Genomic DNA, 24,070 nt, shown 5'->3' with positions numbered 1-24,070 from the left:
CTGGAACATTTGCGACTTTCCAGAGGCAAGAAACCTGGAGGAGCTGCCAAAGAGAGATCAAGAAACCAAGTATTTAGGCTGTGAAATTGTACAATGATGGAAAAGTGAATGAACACTAGCAGTATATATCCCTTCCACAGCACACAATGCATGCGCTAATTCAGAAATGCTGACTGGAAAGTAAATGGACTAATTATATAGAATTTTACTTATTAGATCCATCCCTCAAGGGAAAACTAAATACAAGTGCTTTTTCCAATGGCTAATGTTTTAGGCAAGGGCTTCCTAGGGCACTCAGTCATTGTACAAGGGCTCAAGTGGTCATTTGTTTCCAATTGAACTATAATAAACTATACTAGGTCCTAAAAAAAAAAAAAAAAAAAAAAAAAAAAAGTTACCATTTCTGAATGACTCACCGCCATTTCATCATAATAATAAAAATAATAATAATAATGTGTAAAATTTTTAGTGATGGATAAGGAACAGGAAATATATACAGTGATTAAGGGGTGTTAATTACCATCCAATGTTTGCCATCATCCTAAACCCCCCTCCCCCATCAAAAAAATATAATTCTAGCTACTTATAAATTAGCCAGCCACTCGGTTCATGTGTTCCCACAGCTATCAGGGCACATTATGGGTGATGGTGCCAGAGCGGGAAACAAACACCATGTAAAAGGTACATTAACCTTCTGCGGAGTCTCATTTTATAGAGATTAACTGCCACACAAAAGCAGGTTTGAAAACATCCGCTATCACAACTTTACTTAATGGGACAATCTAGCCATCGTATAAATTTACAGGGCACCCCTCCAGCAGGAAAATCCCCCATATAAATGTATCTCTCTCTCCACATCCATCAGCTTAATGCAGTGCAGGAGATGTGATACAATGGGAGCACTCTCCTGTACCTGATTGGCTGCTTATAGAACCAATCAGTGGCAAGAAACGTCAGAGGGTGGCAGATGTTGCAACTAATAAAGCGCTTTTTTTTTTTTATTCTGTTTTAATTTTTGAAGTACTTATATTAACGTACTCAGCGTACTTTCAACATGTATTCTTTTATAGTGGGGGTTTTGAGGACACTAATCTTCTCCTTTAACTTATATTTAGTAACCCAACTCAGGAAACATGACATTTTACTTGTGGCTAAAGACTTTCATCTTATTGCATTAATTACTTGCTAATAAAGGCCAACAAAAGCTAGGTTGCAGGGAGCGGGTGACAATGGATACGGGTCGAGATTCTCTGATGCATTTGAAGGGAGACACCATGTAAAACTAAATGAACCGTTCCGCTATCATATAAAGTGCATATGACAGCTGTAGCGTCACTTTAAACCGATCAATGTTCTCCTCTGAAACATCCACTTTACTGATCCTTCTCTGTTAGCTAAAAGAGCCCCGGCTTCAATAGAAATGCCGCTTGGCTGCTGCCTGTATTGGAACAAATTCTGCTCAATTGGCTTCATTCAGATGTGATTTTTTGGGGGATCTTTAAAGAGCCATACAACGATAACACCGTTCCTTCAACAAAAACCACATTGACTTTAGTGAGGAACTCTTAAATGAAGTAGGCACAAACTCGCATAGAGCTTTATTCCCGGCCAAGAGTTATTGGGGGAAGGAAGATGTAGAGTGGGGGCGCCTTTGTCAGAGGAAGCTGAACAGTAAAGGGAAAGCTTTCCTCTATGATGGAAGTCTCACACCTGCTGTGATGTGAGCGAGATGTCCACTTGGAGAGGGTAAGATGGCTCAAGAGACTAATGGCCTTTACCACACTAAAGAAATGTCAGTGCTAACATACCACATACAGACTTGGTAATCTAAGGGTTAAAAGGGAATGTTCTAAGGGGAAAAAAAACAACTCTGCAACTCTAGTTCATCAAGAGGGAGTTTGGGCTATTTGCATATTTACATAATGGCAATACCGTCTCATTGTATAGATTTCGATTTATCATCTCAGCTGAAATTCATTACTACAATATATTTTTACATTTAGCTCACAGTGTGTTTGAAACACCAATCAACAATAAAAATTAATCCCTTAATAAAAAGGACGCCACTTTCTAAATTACTACTTCAGTATAAACATTCTAAAATGACGCTCCAAAACACATAAAATCAATAAAAAAATAAAAAAAAGCAAAATGCATAGTGCTTTCATTCTTCAACACAATCTTCATTTTCAGCAATTTCTAGTTTAACTTAAGCATTTTATTTAGCAAAGACCGACATTCATTAATACTACATGTCTGAGGGAACATTATGGCAGAACTGCAAAGTCTGTTTGGCCTTTGAAGAAGAAGATTAATTTTATACATACAACTCACATATTAAAATACCTACTTACTATGTTTGTTTTATAAACACCACTGTACAAAATAGGACAGAAAAATAAAGTGCCCCCCACCCCAGAATGCCCCCTGTTGCAGCGCTCATACAGAGGGGAATAAGGCACTTTCTCTCTTAAGCACAGATTCTCGCAAACCGTCTTTACACGATGAGCTCTGCGGAGGTTTCCAAGCTCAAATAATTTTAGTAAAATTCTCCTGTGGATGTTTTTGCCTTCCCTGCCATCTGAACAGGATGGCTGCATAAAGACTTCTTCAGATGTCTGGGGAATCCCCAGTGAGATTTGCGGGGGAAGGGCATGTGCTCAGGATGAAACAAACTGAGCACTATGTAAATTTAAATGTCATATTTTCTGGCAGTGTCAAAATGTTTTACTTTTACAAATTTAAAATCTGTGCTTTGTTTTAAGAAATTAAATAGTTGTAGCGCCAGACCGTAAAAAAAAAAAAAAGTAAAAAAGTAAACAGCCTGCTCGCTGCTAAAGCTTCTTCACCCTGTTGTGGGACATTGTATTATTTTTTCAGGTGCATAAATCAAAATGTAGAAATCATCAAAGCAATTTTAATGGGGCGTTTTCTGATACATTCCAACAATATTTTACATAAAAATTATTATTATCTTTTATTTAAATAACGGCAACAACTTACACAGCACTTAATACAATATTAAAGGGGTATGACAAGACGAGAATTGGACAGACTAGGACAAACCATTTGGACGTTGGACCATTTAAGGGTATTCAGGGCATATTAGTGAACACACCAATCAGAGGGTATTACAGTAAATACACGAAGTTATGAAGCACTGTTTTAAGAATTATCACGTGATTATTTCCCTCTGGGTAACGGAAACAGTATTACTGTGAATAAACTATTCCACTAAGGCACCTAATTTGTTTTCACCGAATGACTTATTCACAATGACACAGCGCTGAGTAAAAATTAAGATGCATAAAGTTTTCCACTTCCTTAAACAGGGTATTTCCTGCATGCAACAAAGTAAACCAACGAACCAGAAACGTTAGCCAGATAAACACAGCTTCGAACAATCGGGCCCCGTTTTCGTTTTGACAGAAAGTGACTTCCGCTTACAAAGAACACGTATGGAGCACGTTAACAATACAGTTCGTGCTGTAATCCAAAAAGGTATAAACACACAAGATGTTTAGCAATATAACGGAGCCGTATAGTAATACTGCCACCCAAACGCGTCAACGCAGAGAAGCCAATATCGCATGAGACGTCACCGCCACCCCGCACGATTGGCTGCACGCATGCGCAGCATCTCAGCGCTGCGGGGAGGGGGATAATCACTGCGCCACAGCGAACAACAGAAACAGTAAAACGATTAGCCCATTTCGCCGAGTCTTCATTAAAATATACCCACCAAAAACAAATAACTCAACCTGGCCCAGGACTACCGGGCCCCGCCACCTCGTCCGCTCTGCTTGTGTCCGCTCGCCGGCTTCGACTTCCAGAACCTTCGAGGCGCAGGTACAGCGGCGTGACGTGGGAGGCGAGCCAGCCAATCACTGGACGCTTGACTGTTTCTAACTGCCAACAAGAAAAGATTGATAGCTCCTCCCATTACGTGGGCGGAGCCACAGCGCTACTCCCCTGTCCGTGCGTTTCGGTGTCATGACAGCTTGTCTTTACATTACACAGTACGTTAAAGCGCGGTGTGTCAGACCGCAGCTGGTGGCATGTCTGAGGTTTTTAGTATCCATAAGTGGCCGCTTTCAACGCACAGGCAAAACGCGTTACATGCGTGTAGGGGCCAGTGACGTGCCTGCTGTGGTGGACCAAGTTATTCGCTATACATGGCGCAGGCTAATACACTGTATTCGCAGACACTTGGCGCCAGGAGGGAGGTCTGCTTGACATTGTCACCGCCCCTCACGCTGCTGAACCGAGAGCGCCTCCTGCCCATGGTCACGTGGGAGGGGAGCGGCGTCCAATCCGTGTCCGGTCGCTGAGGCCCGTGTGGCTGGAGGAGGAGGAGAGTGTGTAGATTGTGGAGAAGGAGGAGGGAGGCAGTGAGGGAATAGAGGGGTGTGAGCGCTGCTGCTCTCAGGCAACAAGGAGGAGGTGGAGGAGTGATTTTATCGGAGCCCCGCTCTCGGCCAGTGTACCTCGGCTAGCGGCGTGTGTGTGACTGGAGACTCGAGCAGCCCGGGGCAGGTGGCTGTTGGAAGGAGCGCGCGGGAGAGGTTCGAGAGCCGCCTAGAGCGCCAGAGACTGTGACCCGTGCGGCTGCAGGTGAGGAGCGTGAACCCCTGGGGAGAGAGCATGCTTTGTGTATGATTTGCCGAGGCCCCTTATAGTCACAGTCCGACCCCGGAACCGAGCGCTTCGTAACTTTCAGGGGCCGAATAGCCGCCGACTAACCCGACGTCGGAGGTGCTGAAGCTGTGGGATCCCAGGGCTTGTTTGGGGTTTGCATGTTGTGTGATGAGTGCGTGCGCTGGGGGGCGGAGGCCTCCTGTCACGGCTGTGCATGTAGCAGTACAGGCCTTGTGGCTATCATCGCCAGATGTGTGCTTTATGAGGTCCTTCCCGTGTCTTGGCACTTGCCTGGTGGCTGTCAGTGCCACAGGACACGCATGTTTAACCCCCTCAGCGCGGCCCTCACCTCTCAATGCTTTATCACGCTGCTCACAGGCTGAGGTGTTTGGATTCTCCCGGTGGGAATGCTGAATAGTTGCTGGATGAGGCAGCTAATGGAGCCTTTTCTGTGTAAAGTGTGATATGGTAATGGAGGTGAGGAAGGATCGGTTCTGAGTTGTCTCGTAGCCGGGGTTACACGAAGCATTTGGGGCAGTCACTAACGATTATTGTGTGTATTGTTGTATTTGCATGAGATCGATGATGATCCAGCAGTTGACATCCATGATCTTGACGATGATCCATGATCTTGACAGTGCTGCTAGTGCTAATGTACCATTTCCTTTGTGCATCACGTTGATGGTAGGTGTGTGCCCTTTACACACTGTCCCTGGGTACGGCAAGTGCCACAAGCCACACTTTGGATGAAGAGAGTTAGATATAATATGTCCTCTGGGGAGAGGCGTCTTATTACAGCGCTCCCTTACGTGAACACGCTAGCTGTGTGTACACTAATAGCCTGAACACGCTATCTGTGTGTACACTAATAGCTGTGTCGTTGTGTTGTAAAGGGGGGACGATTTGTTTGTGCCAGTGGAGGAGGTGTTGTGGCAGAGAGGGGTGTTTTGTTGCTGAGGATTGGTGCTGAGAGAGCAGCAGGAATGGCTGCTGAATGTGTCACTGCCCATCTGCCTGCATTACTGTCGCTCCAGGCTGCCGGGACCTTCCCAGCCCAGCCTCCATATTCATCGCTTTTACTTTCCTTTTTATTATATACGTAAACCTGCGAGGAAGGGTAGAAACAATTCTTTGTAGAGCCGAGCAATCGAGACGACTGCGGCTAATCTGTTCTTCCAAGCTGGGTTTGTTATTCTTTTCTGTAGAAAAATGAATCCGTGGATACAATAGTAAACACAAAAGCAAAATAAAATACACATGCCAACAGGGACATGTCTGAGATATGCGTGTGTGTTCATACTGACATCAGTGTAATTTTGCTCGCCGTGCTCTGTACAGTGTGGGGCTTTGTCCCTTTTTTTCCACTCGACCTAAGCTTAGACAATCGTTGAATAGTAAACATGAACATGGCATGTTGCTCCCATGTTGTTACTTTGTGTTAAGTAACCTGTCACAAGCAGATCTGTGTGTTAATGCAGATTGCCATTTTTGTGTTTGAAATGACATTTCCCCCCCTGTTTTCCGTGTCCACGCAATAATACATTTGAATTTCCATTCAGTCTGGGTCTAGTAGATGCCCCAGTGGCGTGATATAAAGCGAGCGGGATGAAGGGGGGTGTGTTCCTTGTCTCTCTCCACAGGCGAGCGTGCAGAGACAATGCAGGCCGGGCATGAATACCGCATAGAAAGGAAGAAATGGCACATCCTTGCACAAAGCTCGCCAGAGGCTGTTGGACATGACATTGCCTCATGCGTGCTGCTATTTTGCTTCTGCATTAATGCCCTACTTGGCTAATGCCTAATCTGCTATCTGGCATGGGGCTTTGCTGCTCCACCTACCTTATTTTCTACCGCAAACCCAAGGCTTGCTGATGGTTTCAAAGGAAAGCATGTTAAGGCCTCAGACAGGCACTGACAAAGCAAGCATTGAATGTTCGCAACCCCATTTGTAACAAAGGGTGCGTTAATAGCCTTTGTCATGTTTTCATTTTTGCAGTATTTGAAATAAAATTTCCTGTTTTCGAAAAGTAGGTCATAACTTGTCAATGTGTAAATGCCGATATACGCACACACGTTAGAAAGTTTTCGTGCTTGGATTTATTCTGTTTGTGGGTGTTTACGAGCGCATATGTATATAATATATATACATATACATACACACTTCTTTTGTTGGTCTGCTCTCATACAAGGTTTTTAAGAAAAAATATATTGAATACCTGTCCCCTATATATTTTAATGTTACGTCACCTATATTCTCTACCTATATTTTTGAACAATTTTTATGCTCTAAAAAAAGCCTTGCAACACTTGCCACCGATTAACATGTACATGATTATGACAATAGTGTGTCTATTCTGCATCAGTAGGAATTAATGCTTGAGGGATATTACAGCTTTTATAAATAGTTTTTACCGAACACATGTGTGCCTTTTCCCCACGGTAAGATAAAGTCGCTCATAATTTATTCTTCCTGTTCATCTTATTTGGACACTTAACGTTTCTTTTAGACGTACATGTTAATGAGTTTCATAGGAATTCTCCAATTTTTTTTTTTAAGTTGAACATAAAATACAGAGCTACATATGGTAACTTAGGTTAGGATTGACACAAACCTGTTTTTGTCTCATTTTGTTCCAATAAACGCCCTTTATCTGCAGTGTTGGAAGCCGCCATTGTTGTCAGTCGTGATATTTTGGATGGCGTTCTCTGCACAATCACCACACTGAGCTGATTTTTTATTACATTGTGATATAGTCCCTTCATTTTCTACGTGATTAACAATAAGCTGTTGTATTGCTCACCAGAGGCAGTATGATAAAGCATCAGGGTGTTTGTGTAGTCGATTGAGCCACAATAATAATTTAATAAAAGGCAGTAGAAGCCGGGACAAGGGATTCGAGAACTTTTTAAAAAAATATTTTTAAACATCTGAACTTTTTTATAAACATTTTTTTTCATACAACCATGCAAATATAGAGGAGGTATAATAATATGATACAATACGGTGTGAATCCAAAATATTACATTTCATTTACTGATTAGGGTGGAGATATACCAGGGGCCTGGTAGCCGTGGGCATTAAAACGTATCTTTTTCGGATGAGAATAAACTTTTCCATTGCGAAAGGAGTGTCGCCAATATTTACGTTTATCCAGTTCATAAATTGGCAAGATAGTGATAGACAGGTTTGAACAGATATATATAAAATTCTGGCATGAGAAGGCGTACGATAGAGCATTTTTGTTTAGGCAAAGTCTTAAAGATCAATCCAAGATGGCGCAAAACATTGGACACCAGCAGACAAACCTTGGGAGCTTATGGCTACCATGCGCAGCTACTCATCCATACACAGAGCAGTGTATGGGGTTGGTGCATGGCTGCTGCTTGAACTGTAATGAACGCATATTCCGCTTTTGATGTTGTAAATTGCAAAGCTTCCTTTCCATGAATTAACTGTTGGCCCCTTAACGACCATTGCTGCGCCTGGCACATCATGGGGGTAAAGGCGCTTAGAAAGCAATCAACTATTGTTTTCTTCACTCAGTCGGTGTTGCTGCAATGCCACAGAGATGCTGTGTCCCTGTATTGAAAGGCAGTGTAACTTCCCGAGACCTCTGAGCTCCCGCTTTGGGCTGATCACAGGTACTGGGATCGGTAATGCTGTGCTGTGTTGCCCTGTAAATATAAAATATAAAAATTTAAAAAGTGAAAGAATAAATAGAAATGTAATACAATTAAAAAAATAATAGACTTCAGTGATGTCACTGTGACATTATAATGGAAACCTTTGTGCCCCTCCTGCTAGAAATATACATAAAAACCCTATCTTGCACACAAAGTACAAAAACAAACAAACAAAAAAAAGTATAGAATGTACGGGGTATTTTTTGCCCTTATTAAATAGCAATACTCTACTTTTGGTGTTTCTTAATAAATATTAGAATATATTTAGCAGTTTTTCATAAGCTTTTGTGAATGGGAATTTTCAAGTAAAAGTCAGAAAAGTATTTTTTTTTCTTTTCACCAGACTATTTTTAATATATGATCACAATAATAGTATCTAAATATGAGAGAAGAAAATTACAGCTGCACAGTATAAACAGCCATTGTCACAAAAGGTACACGGAGAGAGAATATATATATATATATATATATATATATATACACCTAATTAATGGAAGTCCGCTGTACGTCTAAGCTTTGTTTTACTTTAATTCATTATTTATGGATTGCCCCTTTGGTGTGAGATGAGAATAATCAAACGTATGATATAACATATAAATAATTAAAAAACCCTGTTTATCATGATTAATTACCTTCCAAGTACCTTGGCTTAGTTCATCATGGTATCTTACCTTATGCCTCTTTAATAGTAATAGGGTGGTATATAAAAAGTGTGTATACAAGTATATAGTGTTTTCTGACAACATAATAGACTTCTTTTGTTTAATTTAAATTTTCTGTTAAAATACAGAATAAACTCTGTTGATTAAGTGAACACAGGCTTACACTCCTATAGCAGCAGGACTGTGTGGCCATAAAGGACAGCCTTAAATTCTCGTTTGAATGGGGAGAAGCACTGACATTGCACATACCGTATGCACAAAACAAAAAACGTTGTGTTAGAAACATGCAGAGCTGCGGCTTCCTTTGTCATGCTCCGGTTGATGGGTTTTTTTTTTGCGATTTGCAGCGACCCAATCAGCATCTTAGGAACCATCAACATTTAAAAAGAGATGTTAGTGGTAGAATGGAGAATTATGGTACGACTATAAATTTATCATCACACATCACTATTGTATTGTTAAAGCCTAGTCTAACTCATCCACTTACATTGCATTCGGAACTGGCAGCCAACGTGTCACCTTCCAGACTGTTGGCATTTATTTAATGGTGACAACGTGCACGTACAGGTCATCTTCAAGGAGCCGTTTACCAGAGACTTTATTATGAACACTTTAATATGCCTTATTTAAAAAGGTTAAAATAAAAGCCCTTGTCTTAGGGGCACACAGAAGCTCCAGGTGATTCTCACCAGTCGGCCAGTGGCAGGGAAGGGCTCATATTGGAATAAGTGGGAGCACTGGCCACGTTTGGCCCCCTGAATTCTGCTCACCGAGCCAGTGCTGGAGCTGATTGGCATTCATTAAACTACATATCGGGAGATGTATTCCCCTGACCTGCGTGGAAAATAATTGGGGGGGATGGGGAATGAACAAATACACATGGGGGGGGGATTCTGCAGACGTGCAAGGGAGATGTAAATTTAAAGGGACCCCACAGATATATTTATTCAAATGCATATGATCCTTCAAATCCTGCCCTTTTTGTTTACACTGCATGTAAAAGCTTGTAACACTGCCACAGTTTTTGTGTGTGTGTTGGGTCATTATCAGCCCTTCATATATCCGTGAAGGAGATAGCAATAATGTATAGAAAGAAAAACATGATTAAGGTTTTCTGTGGTTTATGACCCAGTGCTTTATATTTTTCAGGCATGCAGCGGAATCCAGTGTAGCTATTTATCTAAACTATTACTTTATCTCTCGCATGTAGAACAGGTGGCCCTTTATAGTATTTTATACGGGACAAAGAGGTGAGATGGCGAATGAATAAGACTGGGTGAGGAATGATGTCTTTAGTAATGATACCAATGCCAGGATTGCACACAGGCCATCGCAAATCGAACCCGCTGCTCACTCTGACAATTCATTGTTCATCCATAAGGAAAGCATTAACAGTATTATCCAAATATTTACATCTGCCCGGTTCCCGAGCACCATTTAGCAGAACAAAGATGTGTGACGGTACGCTTCAGCAGCATCTTTCAGGCCAGGAAATGCAAAATGCATAATAACCTTTTCTTGACATCCTCTTCCTTACTATATAAGCCCAGCAAAAGGGCTGCCTGCAAATGCCATGAGCCCCGTGGCACCTCACGTTCTCGGAGTGTTATCTGCTGCGCGTTAACAGCCAGTCACGCTGGAATAACGCATTTATTGCGGTCTGATGCTTGCATGGTAGTAACGTGGCCATCCGCATTGAGAGCCGGCTGTTAGTTCCTCTCGATGTCATCGTCCAAAGTAGTAGTATGCAGATCACAATGAATGCATTAAATGTTGGATTTGGTTGCCACGGCAACAAAGCTGTGCAGGGACATCAAGAAACACAGCGACTCAGGTCTTCGCAGTATCTGCTATTAGACTGAAATCTGTGTCTTATGAGACTACCTCCCTCCTACCCCCCTCCATATTAACATATATCATAAATATAATGTTCTAGATCTTATTATACCGCCTGAATTTGGAAGTAAAGCCTAATGAGTTATCTGTAACAAGGTAGGGGTCTGAGAGAGCCGTGTGACGCACGCTTGGGGTGGTTTGCATAGTTGTAAATGACGGCTCTGGTTAAAGCGGCTCTCATCTTTCAAATGTTTAGTTACAATTAGATTTCCGAAATATTGGGACATTTTCACACAGCTGCAATTTATTCAAGTTTATGTGTTTTCTTATCCTAATGTACTAGCGACACACCAACCAGAGTGGCTCAGTCTTAATCACCCAGACTGATACGGAAGAATTACATTACAAAAGGTCCAAATATGATATGCATTGTTATAATTGTCAGACACTCGGTGTGATGTTTTCAGCATGGAAATTCTCCCAAACATTCTTCCTACAAAGGCAGCCGGCAGGCCCGCTCATAAAGGTGGCTTCTTGGAATAAAATCTAAACAAGTTTTCTTGAATGCTGAGCTGCATTGTGGTATAAATTTCCATACGATAATGTGACCTCGTACACGCAGTATATCCAACACAAACAGACAAACACACACAGATACTGTTTGAGAGGCAACCATGAAAAGATGTCATTTTATTTATCTGTTATTTAAAGGGGGAAGTCTCATGGGGAGGAAAAAAACATTTCAACAGGTGTTAGGTACGCTGCTGGCACTGACAAAAAACCCGGTCTGATTTCAGTCCATTATCTGCAGACCTGGATATTGTCAGACGCTGACGCTTCCAGCTCAAACTGTGTACCGAGTTGAAAAAAAACCTCCCCAATAGTTCCGACTTTCCACGTCTAGGGTTCTGGTGCGAGCTCATAGTCACTCGACTCCGATGATTCTGAAACGGAGTAATACGGTTATGAGCTCTCTTCTGGATCCAGCGGAGTAGGAAATATGTCCTCGTTTCTTGGAGGTGGCTCCAAAGGGAGACGCACGTCGATGTATTGTACGGTCGGCCAGCACAGCCGTGGAACGTTGCATTCGTTTTCCCCATCGCGTCTGCTGGATTCATGGTCGCCCCTTTGAAAAAGGCCGCTAGGGGGAGGAAGAAGAGTCCTCGCTCATTGGCCTATCGTGTCCTCCTGCAGAGTGTGGAGGTGGAGGTGGCGGGAACATGAAGACTTCGTCACCCGCTGTTACACGAACTGGCTGATCTCTGGCGACTTCTGGGTCCTCCTTCGGATGGTTTGCGCTCACACAGGCAGCAATGCAGGAACACAAGCCGAATACTGCGAATATGGCTATCTCCAGCATGCGAGCTACACAGACTTTAGCTGTTTTTTCTGTGATGGATGCTGGCCTGCAGTCTGGTAGCACAAGTCCTGGGATACTAAGTAGTACCCCGCAAGCCAATAACAGGATCCCAGGTATTAGGAACTGCGCAAACCGCCGGCTTTTCCCGCAGAGGAAACGTCTATCTGGATCCGACGGGTCTCCTTCTAATTCCCTCCTTCTCCTCTCTTGTATGGCAGTAAGCTCTGCCATCACTGAACATGCCAGCCCTATCCCAGCAAGAACTGGGCCCATCACCTTGTAGGTGTTACAGCTGTCGGACTGGCATGACGCGAACCCATAGAAAGAAAGTACAGATCCGCCGCATAAGAGCGCCCAGCCAAATACAAACAGCGCGAATGTTATTTTGCTGCTTGTGCGAGGGCTAGGAGTGCCGAAGCAAGTGCGCTCCATGATGGCTGAAATGTGTACCTTTCAGGTGTCACTCAGATGGTCAGGTGCAGAGATTCACAGCTATGTGCCGGGTATAGCGTGCACACAAATGAAAGCCTTTTAATCTCTGCCGATTTTGTCTTTTCAAATTCAATTGAAAGGCATATCTAGGGGGGAGCAGAGGGTTATATTGCATATCTGGGGGGGCAGAGGGGTATGTTATAAGGCGGATCTGGGGAGGGCTGAGTGGCATATCTGGGGGTATAAAGCATACAGAGGGTATAAGGCGTATCTGGGAGGCAATGTGGCAAGCCTGCGCATACTGGGGAGGCAGGTTGGGAAATAAAAGCAAATAATTCATTTTTCTGCTTGTTTTTAACATCCAGTTATTTAAAATAAACAAAGAAATTTACATCGATTTATTTTTATCCGATTAATCGATGAATCGAAAAGATAATCGGCCAACTAATCGAGTTGTTATTTGCAGCCCTAAAAAGCTCTGTGACAAATATTTTATCCCGGGACCTCAGGACACACTGGATCTCCGGTGGTACCTTGGAAGGTGCCGCATGGTCATCAGATGGGTACCTGAAAGAAGGTTTCAGAAACACAAGCCTTATCCCTGAAGATAATACAATATTACAAAAAATGCCCAATTTCTACATCCGCTTTCGTGCATCGAGAGAAACCTGTACTCTTCCCAATACATTTCCTTTTTTGTGACTGATATTATACACACAAAGTACATAAAACAGGCGCACTAATGATCTTGGGACGAGAGTTTTATCCCGTTTTCTCATATAACAGCATACAATAGACCTACATGAGGATGTTCCCTTATATGCTGATAACACTTTGAAATGTAACCGTATGTTGATGCGGTCCAACACAATGTGTATAGAATAGCCAGCGTTCGTTGTAAGAAACACGTAAGCTACCAGGCAAGAAGGATTAGGAAAAGATCAAGTGTGAGGAGCTGCAGACTACCAGAAGATATGTTCTGCAATCAGTGCAGGTTAAAAGAGCACAATGGGAACGACGTACACCGTATACATACTGTGCAGAAATTGTGCTAATTGTACTAATACCTTTTTATTGGATTAAGAATTCGATGTAGTGCCGCGGAATATGAAGGCGCTATATAAAATAATCACTAATAACTATTATTAACTTCCATTATCAAGTCCAACGTAATATAAGACAGAAGAACTGGTAATCAGACCCTGGTGCGCGCCCTTACGAAAAAATTACTGCAGTTTTTCTGAAGTAATACTGCAGTTTTTTGGACATGAAAAAACTGCAATACTGCACTTCAGAAATTTTGCAGAAAACCACAGTAATTTTTCTTGTAAGGGTGGCGATGGCTGCGTGTGTGACATAGAGCGTGTTTTATAATAGAGACCTACGTAAAAGGGGCACCAACAGTGTAATTGAAGAACACGGGTTCCTTGCGTGGTGTAAATGTATATATGTAAAGAAACACAGCGGTACTGACCAACATTCAGTGTGCAGCTTGAGCTCCTGGTATATTATTCTAACATTCGGAAGAACAGAGTGCAGAGCGAGAGGGGCTGTTTGTTTCCTGTTCTCTCCAGGCTTACCATGTGTAAAAAAAAAAAAAAAAAAAAAAAAGGATCCAGTCAGTGGGGTCTCTTCACTCAAGGGAGTGTGGTCAGCATGGTTATATTTCAGTTTGTTGACTTCATTGTACAGTATGAGTGGCTGACCCTATGGAGCTTCTGTTTTAGGGAAGAGTTGTGCTGGCCCTGTGTAATGTATAGTTAAATCAATGTGTTTCCTACAGGGCTAGGGTTTGCTGGTGATGACCCTTCAGAATGATCATAATGATGTCAGAGAGTTGCAGACCCTCGTGACGGCTCTCGCTCCACTCAATACACCTCTTTGCAACGCAGCCGAGAGCCTAGTATGTAGAATTGCTAGTAAAAGCAAAGCTTCTGTTGGTGGCTCCTGATACTCTCTGCAGCTTGCAAGCTCTTCAATTTAAATTTACATTTGCACGATACTGGCTCCGATCTGGGGCTGGCCTCAATTATTTTATTATGTTTATTATCGATTATCAGTAGTAGTGTTTTGCCAGTGACATCAATATTTAAATAAAATGAATGCTCCCATTTAATGAAAACGGTGTCCAACCCCGCGGTTACCGTCCATTCTTCTCCATGTTTGGAGGCAGCGTATAGTTGCGTCGCTGCACTGTGTGCGCAGGATCGTGGCTGACAGATGTTGGGATGTTGCTTGCCGTCCACGCTCCCAGCAGGTCCGTGATGCTGTGGTTTCGGTAATTGTGTCCGTGTCAGCAAAGCCGGTCCCTATGTGTAATTTCAAGAACTGAAGAAAGAGCCGGCGTGTAAGAAGTATTTCTTCTCTCCAATCATATGATCCGGGTAATTAGGCAGACTGCCAAACATTGCCATAGTGGCAAAATGCTACTATGCACTATAAAAGTTTGGCGCGTCAGTGGTTAATTTCTGCCTGGTAAGTGTAGTTCTCTTTGTAACGTATTCCTTTTCTGCGTTGCCTAATCATTTGAGAACTGAAAATAACCGTTGTCTCCGTTCTGCACCTGGCATATAGGCGATATTGTTCAGCAACGGCAAGTGTGTGGAGCATAAATGTCGTCCAAATATATAACCTTAACGCGTAACGGCTCTGTCGGGCGAGTGTTGTCTGTTTGTGTATGATAAAGAACGGGTTGTTGATGTGTCATCGGGCGATATGTAATGTCAGATGTTCAACTTGACAAATGTAACACTGGGGGAAAAGTAAAACTAACTTGTGACGGGGCCAAGAAACATCAATATTGATGCATTTTTGCAACTATTTCCCCTACTTTTTTCTGTATTTCTGCAAACTGTGATATCTTGCTTACCAAGGTTTTTTTTAGAACCCTGCATACTGTTGGGGTTTTTTTTTTTTTGCCATTTTTGCCATATGTTGGTTTAATCAAGATTTCCCTTTTCCGTGTTTGAGGTACCCACATAAGTTATACATCCTTTTATTTAAAACCATAAAAACATGTAACAAATTGTGAGTGCTAGTAAACATATTCTAATAAAGAAGTGCTAAGCGTTTCTTCTATACAGTAGGTGCCACTGATGAACAATGACCCGATTTATGTTTGGTAACATCCCCTAATTACAGACATACCCAGCATGCATATTTCTGTATGTTCTAGAGGGCCACATCCATCCCTTACATAGTACCCTATAGGGTAGTATTTGTAATACTTGTGGCTTTAGAGGTTTGGGGGCAGTGAACTGGGGGGTAGTGAACTTTTACATGTGGTTCTAGAGCAATGGGATGTCAGGGCTTTATATTTTTTATTGTTTTCGGATATAGATCCCTTTAGTTTATCTTATGTATGTCAGTGATGTCACAGTGATATCTCCAAACTCACTGTATTATAAAAAAAATTTATTAAGTAAATAAAAAAGTTTTTCTGTTTGTGGGGAACATTGTTTCTCACTCTGATATCCACTGCACTGATCTCATTGTGATCAGCAAGCAAAGGGTCCTTAGCCTTCCATTACTGATCGCAATGCGTGTTACCAGTGGAGGGGGGGGCAATCAGACTTTGGAGCAGGGATCTCTCCTACAAAGAGCATCCGGTGAATGTCAGCAGTGCGATTGGGCATTCCTTATGTAGCAGTGTACCCGCTGACAAGAAGCCACAATGGTGGCTTCTGCTGACAGGAGGATACAAAGTACATGATGTACAGCTAAGGGTAAACTTGCCACACATTTTGTGGATGTACCTGTCTGTCTATAGGCTAATGAAAGGGTTAACAGGATAGATTTTTTTTCCCAGGGCATCTTAGGCAGCACTGAGAGGAGACAGCAAGGCAGGCTGGAAAACCTATACACCCCTCCCCCTTAATATCGCATTTTTTTTGTGCCCTACATTCGGTAGTCGCTCCACACCATCTTGAATATGTGGTTTTATGCCACTCTTGGCAGCTCTTTTTCTCTTTTAATCCCTAGAGGGAGATGCTGTTGTTAACTGGTTTGATGACCAGTTGGTGTGGGGAAGTCAGCTGGAGGGACTGTCTCTCCCTAGCTTTCCCGTGGGACTGAGGATCTGAGCTGCCAGCTGCTTTAAGTGGCATCTGTGAAGTATAGAAACGGTCGTATGTCTGCCTATTAATTGCTAGGTAGCACCGTTATCAAGTCTCTCCAATGCTGTTCCTGTGCAATATTGCTTTTTTGGATCCTGCTGCTCTTAGGATATTTTATCCTGTTGATTTTCTGCTCCCAAGTAAAGAGCCATGTCTGACCTGCAAACTCCAACAGTGTGCCATGGAAGTTTTAACTTGTTCCGTGTTCTTGTTCTTCAAATTATACATGGTGGTTACAAAATGGATTGGTGTCTTTTCCTTCAAGTTATTTGCTTTCATGGACTGGTCTGAATGAAGATCAGATAAATATTTTATTTGATGTTCTGGTCTGGTGCTCTGTTCGGAACATAGGAAGTGACCTATTTTCGCATCTTGTCTGCAAGTCTTCGGGGACTTATTTAATCTTATTCAATTATTATTATTATTATTATTCGGGGACTTATTTAATCAGACGGGACCAGCCAAGCTTTTCCTGCAGCAGAAGCTCTATGGGGATGGGTCTTCATGACGTATAGTGAAGTCAAGAGGTTTAAAATACAAGTCTACTGTCTACCCCTTACTGTTGTTCCATACCTAGATGACTGGCGGGTTGTGGCAAGCACATGACCTCTTTTTCTAAACCTCTTGAAGTTTATATAAGGGAAGGTCTTCCTGTCACATGATACCTGGCACAGATCTCTTGTATATGTAGACAGATGGGTTCAGCTTCCCAAACTTTTGCGTGTCCCTTTAGTGGTGGCAGGTCTCAGACATCCGGTTCTTATGTCTTGGGAAGATATATGCAGGGAAGATTGTCTCAAGTCCTATCTTGGCCCTTGCAGCATTATCTAGATGGAGCAGTAGTGTATGCTACCATGTCCCGAAGGCATAGGCAGCTAACCTCGTAAATACATCCCTGCGTATCATATGTTTCGCAAGGTCTTCCTAAGCTGTCATGATCAGTTAGCTCCATTTGGAGGTATAGATATCCCTTTTCAATTTCTGCTCTTCTCTACGTGGGACTCCTTCAGAAATTTATGAAAGGAATTCTGTGACACGTTGTTGTAACCATGTGGATGAAAATCTCCTACGGTTTTAATGGGAAAGGTGAAAATATTACCACGGATCCATCTACTAAATCCAGGTGTCTGGTTATTTTGAGTAAAAACTGTGCACGGGAATATAAATGGTAAACACGGCAAGTGCATTCTGGCCCGCGTAAGAAATAGAAGACTTGGTTTCCTTGTACAAATCAAGTTTACACAATCTGCCTTTCTTTTTGTGGTGTGTTCTTGAATGGACAAAAGGTAAAGAAACCCTGGGCATCAAATAAGCATTACCATACATTCTTTTATAACTAGTGAAGTAAACAGGTTAACCGAGCAGGGGATTTCCAGAAAGGGCATGTGTTAACGTATCTTGCTTCATTCCTGCCGTCAGTTGGTGCAGGGCGCTGACTTTAGGCCTTTCTCAGGGATTATATCTACTTCCCTGGTCACATGAGTTACACACGCTGACAAAGTGAGTGTTTGTAAACATTAACTTTATCTCTCGCTCTGCTTTACGCTGTCACATGGCGTTTGGGGAGAAGAAAAATGCAACCCGCCGGCCAGCTTTTAACTACGATCAATCAGATCAATACGCTTAGAGTACTTTGTGTCCATACAAGCCAACGCTCGCTTATACTTTGTTGTTGTGGTGTAAAGCATTGCAATATCTATCAAAGGTTCCCTGGTGGAACTGGGAGGGAAAAAGAAACTTTTTTGGGATGTTTTGGTGTTGTGACATCATCAAGGTGCTTTGTTCTTAGACCATTTCTTCCCATGCTCGCCCGGTTTGCCTGTTTCTTACGGGATTTTTTACTTGTTTATTTGTGCACTTTTCCAAAAAGTAGAAAGGGGGGTGAATAGTTTATTAAACGTGACATAATACTTTTATTTAGCCTCTGCTACACTGATAATTACCTCATTTACCCCAGAGGATGAAGTAGCTGCAGTAAAATGGGCAACGTTGACATTTAAGTCATGTTGTAAGCAAAAAAAAGCCACAAAGGCATATGTAATGTTATGCTAAGCAAACGTACTTAGCAAAACCTTCTTATTAACTGCGCTAGATATTATACTTTTTCTTCCCTTCAAACAACAATATTCCTGGTCCGCGGAATGCGCGGTTTTGTTGTTCATTGTTATAGTAAAAGTAATTGTATCGATGTGGCACTATTGTAGTTTAGTAATATGCAATTTAATAGAATTATAAAGAAAATGTTTGGGAGGGAAAAGAGGGGGGGTAAAAACTAGGCAGCAATCCTTTGTTTCAGGTTTGTTTTTTTTTAGGTGTTTTGCGTCTGAATGAATTCACTTTTTACCAGCCAACAATTACTTTCTATCACATAAACAGAACTCATTGACAGTTTGAATGTTTTTTTTCCCTGAGAAATGTTGTTTCACAGGATAATGCAATAATTTGTATTTATTAAGATCACAGAATGTCGTTCCTAAAGCATTCCGTGCCTTTTGGCTTCCCAAACCTTTTTAACATTGATTAGTGTTGTACCCAACCTGGTTACCAAAGTATGTTTGTGAAATGGTGTGCAAGACTTCAGGAGGAGCTTTTGCTTTGCTACTTAAATGTATAGGTAGTTCTCTCTTGAATCCCTATAGTCTAAGTCCTCTCCGGTTTATTACTTCCACCTCTGGTTCAGGTTTCTCACTTAGAAACATAGCCGGCTGACCCGTTTAAAAACCCACTTTTAATTGTTAACCTTGCTAGGACCTCTGATTATATGTATTCTATCCCGTTTCAGACTTCTTTTTCACTTTCCATTTCTAGGTATGTATATGTCTTCAGTTCCATCTCTTAATCTTTTCACTACTCTATACTCATCGGTGTGTCGGCACAGGCAGATTGCTTGACTGATTTCCAACAACAGTACAATCTTATTAAATCTTCCACGGTTACCCCTGCGTGCCATGTATGAGGGTCAGTCAACATTTCCATCATTCTGTGGGTTCCCTCACCGTAGTAACTGTGGAAGCCCCATCTTTTTGTCCCACATTTTTTTCTGGCCCTGTTTTTATGTATTGTACCGCATTCCTGTATCTTACCTCCCTCAGTCAAAGGGGTATATTCACCGACTTTCCTAAGGATTATGGGCTCATAGACCCTGTGTTTCCTTTGTGCTGATTCCCTTTCTTCCCTGCCTAGCGCCTGACCGGGACCTAGCCACAAATTGTACTGCAGCAAGGAATCGTGGCAATGCCCGTCGACATTTGGTTACAGATGTCACGCGGTTATGGAGAGGGGGCTCATTTGGGAGACCTGGTTCTATTACCCATCCTTAGAACTGGGGTTTACCCAACCGCAGCTCTGGAACTCTGGCCCGGCTACCGGACGGACTGTTCCCGGGGACATTACCAGCGCTGTCGCTCAGAGTCCCAACGGCTGAACAAGTCGCTTTTTGGAACATAACGTCCGTGGACCCTGAGTGCTCTGTTGGTGCCCCGGGATTGCCACCGCTCCCTCAGGATCACCCCAAAATAGTGACTCTTTGTCTAGTAGACATTGTTGGCCATAAAGCTGTATGGAGGCACTGGGATGTCTGGTAGTCGATAGGATTATAGTCCTGATCTTATGTTTGCGTATAAATATCTGTGCTGTTCCCAATAAACCTAGTCACCCCGACTAGTGCTTGGGTGATCACAAAGGGTTAATCCCTTGGGCAATTGAGCTTGCATCGGCAAGGAAGGGATCTCTACGACAGAGCTGCTCAGTCGGAGTACGGGTCTCCATCACAGTAACCCCAAAGCATTATGAGCAAGCGCCATTTTCTTCATCCGCCCCTATTCTTTCATCTCCATCTTTTCCCTGTATGTAAGATGTAGAGAATTTTGCAGGCTGGGCCTTTGTTAACTTTGTTCCAAGTAATGTCTGTAAACTCATATGATGTGAAAATATGCATAAACCTCGTACTTTACAGTGAAGCGATTTCACAAATACAAGATCAAATTGCACAAACCTTCACGTTTCAGAAGACCGTTTTCTACCCAGAATATGTAATATTTATACGATGGTTGATTTTAATAAAGACATTTTTCTTCTTTTTAACTAAATATGAATATCTGTGTTTTTGTTTCTCTCTTCCAGACGTACGATGGTGAAGTGTGATAAGTGATCTGATAACCGAGAAGCTTTACAATGCCCAAAACATTGTCCACAAAAGCCATCCCAAGTGAGAACTCAGACAGTGACTGCAACACTATGGTGGAAAAACCAGCCGGAAGGAAGGTAAGACGAGATCCTCACTAAAGAAGAGCACAAACTGTTCGGAGGGCCAGATGTTTTCATTTGCTTTCCCTTAAATAGGTTGTTTTTGTGAAGTCTGTCTCTTTTTTTCTCTGTGTCTCCAGCAACTGGCTCTGGATGTTTCCAGATGTCATTCTCCGAGCGTCGGAATGCATGGAAAACAGCTGGTGGGCTTTCTTGGAGAATTTGCTGTAGTTTACCGTACCACATAGGCTGAGTTTGCAGTCCACATCCAGTGTGTTCTGCCTGCTGGTTGTGCCAGCAGAATGATTTAATAGCGATACCATGTCAACACCATCTGTGCTCGTAGTTAGAAGAGCTCTTGGTTTTCTTATAGTTCGGTACACTTAGTAAACTGATATAAAGGTTCTAAATGTTTAAAGTAAGTTATTATTCACCCCCTTTGGTGAAGCAGATTGATTCTTGCTGGCTTGGATGGGCGATGTGAGGAGAGAATTGAGGACTTCAGGACAAAGAGTTAACAACATTGTCACCATCTACAGAACCCAGTTAACAAAAACCCTTAATGTTAGGCCAATTACTTTGAAATACACAAGAATAAGCTATAGACAAGTGTAATAAATGCAATGATTAAAGTTATTTGAAGGGAAATGCATCGTTGGGTAAATGGTTGTAGAGGCTTATGTGGATTTGGAACCAGGACTTGTGATTTTGGCAGCTAGGAGAGATGGCTTTTGCGGTGGCTGCGCAGGTTGGCGTTGGCCAGGAACATGGTAAGACCTGTGCTCGTTTCAGGGATCTTCCAGGGAGCGGTGAGCGAAGTGTTACAGCTTGTTTAGCTGTGAATTCTCTCCTTTGTTTACCCGTCCGCTAAATTAAGCCAAGTTAGAAGAAGAAAAAAAAAAGAAATCATTGGGGAAAGGATTTTTCTTTATAGCATGTTGCTGGTTATTGTTCATTGGTTTAGACATCATTTTTATGGCTCCTTAAAGGGAAGTCCCGTGTGTGTGTGTGTGGGGGGGTATTTTTCTCCTTGTGTGTTAAATACAATGCTCCTGTATACAGTAATGTAAGGGATCACTGACATAAATAAAACTTCTTTATCTGCAGACCTAGAGTCTGCCATTTGTTCAGTAATGAAGTCCCTCTGTATTATTTAAAGCCCCGATATGGATTTTCCCTGCATCTACCTAAACTAAATTTGTTATAACCTGGCATGTCTGCTTTAAATGTCTTATTCCCCAAAACCACTTCACTTGGCAGTGAATTCCACATCTTAACTGCCCTGACTCGGGAGGACATTTCTTTCTTCTTTTTCTCCAACCGTGGACTGCGTTGTCTGTAAAGTTCGATGAATGCAAAGGTCCCAGGATAGGTCTTTTCATTGTCCATTACCATACAGACGTATATTTAAGATGTCTTAACGCAGGAATATTTTATCCAACGTAAACAAGCCCAATATGGAGTCCCTTTTCACAGCTTAGTTTTCTTTCTTGTCTGTAAGTCTTTACCAGTGATATAAAAATAGGCATTCACACTCCCATGTACATGTCCCAGGTTCAGGATTTCAGACCCGTCGTATGTAGGTAGTATTGCAGACACAGTCAAAATTTATGAAATTTTGTTAATTTTACATGTAAATGACCAAAATTGATGCTATATACAGAAAACAAACTGCTTCTGGGAGGGATGTGAAAGGGAAGTATAATAATTTGAGTGTTTGGCGCACGCACACTATAATAACAATCAATGAATGAGTTTGATGAGATATTGTGGGGTGGCTCAACAGAGACAGCATTCGCCCAACATCTGGACAGCATATTCTTTTCCCATAATTTATTTGAAACAGAAATAATCCCTAGCCTTACTTGTAACTCTGTATTAAATCATTTTTGATTCCATGGCACAGGCCTTTGTAATGTGCTCCTTCATGTGCCGTGCTTTCCATCATTTAATCTGTTCTGGGTGTAAGACGGCAGAGAAGAGAACCTGTCGGCACGGCAGTGCAGATCCCCTCCTCTCACCCGCCAGATGCTGACCCATGCTGCAGTGACCGTATGCGGCTTATTCTCACGCGATATTCTTCTCTGTCCTAGAATAAGGAGAAGATTACATCTTACAGCAGAACGCCTAAACTGGACCGGAACGACATTAGCAAAGATGCAAAGGAAAAGTCTTCCATGAAACGCAAGCTTCCCTTCACGCTCAGTCCATCCAGAACCGAAGACCGGGAATCTGACACGGGTAACGCTGCGTTGGCCCATATGGCCGCTTTATTCATTTATTGGCCGCTTTATATTTTTTACTTTTCGTATTGTGGTAATTTTTTTGTGTTAATGTGCTTTAGATATTTTAAGTAAATATTTTCATTTAAATGCATAAAATATTCTGCATTTTTGTTTTTTTACTTGGCTGTTCCGTTGAGGTTTCATTTTGAGCTTGCGCTCGAGATAACTGTATTATGTTTCTGGCAGTAAGAGGAGGACATGATTTGGAATATGAGGCTGTTGGCCAAACCACAAGACAGGGGCTACAGACACTTTATTTAGTAGCATGTAGAAGTAAAGCTATTAATTCATGCAAAAAGATGTTCTTCGTGTTTTGTTTATGTCGAAGTGGAAACTATTTAGTAATCTAATTGGTATTCAACTTGTTCTTGTTGGTTGTGATCCTGATCTTATAGTTGGGACTTTTAACAATATGTCGATATGTAGGACAGCCTTCCACGGTCTTATGCAAATAACTGGGTCTGACAAAGCCAACAATTGGCCTTTATTTATTTAATAAAAATGGTCATATGCTATTGGTACATATAGAAGCGTAGTCACGGATACTTATTGGTTACGCTGGTTGGGGCTTAATGCATATGCACTATGATCAGACCTTCTCTGTATGCCCAGCCCAAGGCTCTACTTGTTTGCTGTGTGTTTTATTTTTATTAATGTAATAAAATGGCGTTTATTTCAGACTTTTTTGTCTATGTTAAGAGATTGTGTAATAGATGAATGTAAATACTGAAAGAAAAAGTAGAGAACAGACAGACACTGAGAACAGATGATGCTATCTTGCCCTACAGCGGGTCCCGCTTGGGTATCATATTT

The 24,070-nt window shown here is 42.1% G+C and overlaps 1 protein-coding gene across 2 annotated transcripts in view; it reads left to right on the top strand.

Moving 5' to 3' along the window:
* The first annotated feature begins 4,379 nt into the window (after positions 1-4,379).
* ANKRD12 (ankyrin repeat domain 12) overlaps positions 4,380-24,070 on the top strand; it is a 39,017-nt gene continuing 19,326 nt past the window's right edge. For both annotated transcript variants that reach the window (XM_053466466.1, XM_053466465.1), the window contains exons 1-3: positions 4,380-4,614; positions 20,850-20,990; positions 23,066-23,213. In XM_053466466.1, the coding sequence (XP_053322441.1) occupies positions 20,901-20,990; positions 23,066-23,213 (238 nt within the window). In that variant the 5' untranslated portion in view covers positions 4,380-4,614; positions 20,850-20,900. The remainder of the gene's footprint in view (positions 4,615-20,849; positions 20,991-23,065; positions 23,214-24,070) is intronic.

Source organism: Spea bombifrons, chromosome 5 (assembly GCF_027358695.1).
Source record: "Spea bombifrons isolate aSpeBom1 chromosome 5, aSpeBom1.2.pri, whole genome shotgun sequence".
Classification (NCBI taxonomy): Eukaryota; Metazoa; Chordata; class Amphibia; order Anura; family Pelobatidae; genus Spea; species Spea bombifrons.
Note: the sequence above shows the minus strand (reverse complement) of the source record. Positions and strands in the feature narration are given on the sequence as shown.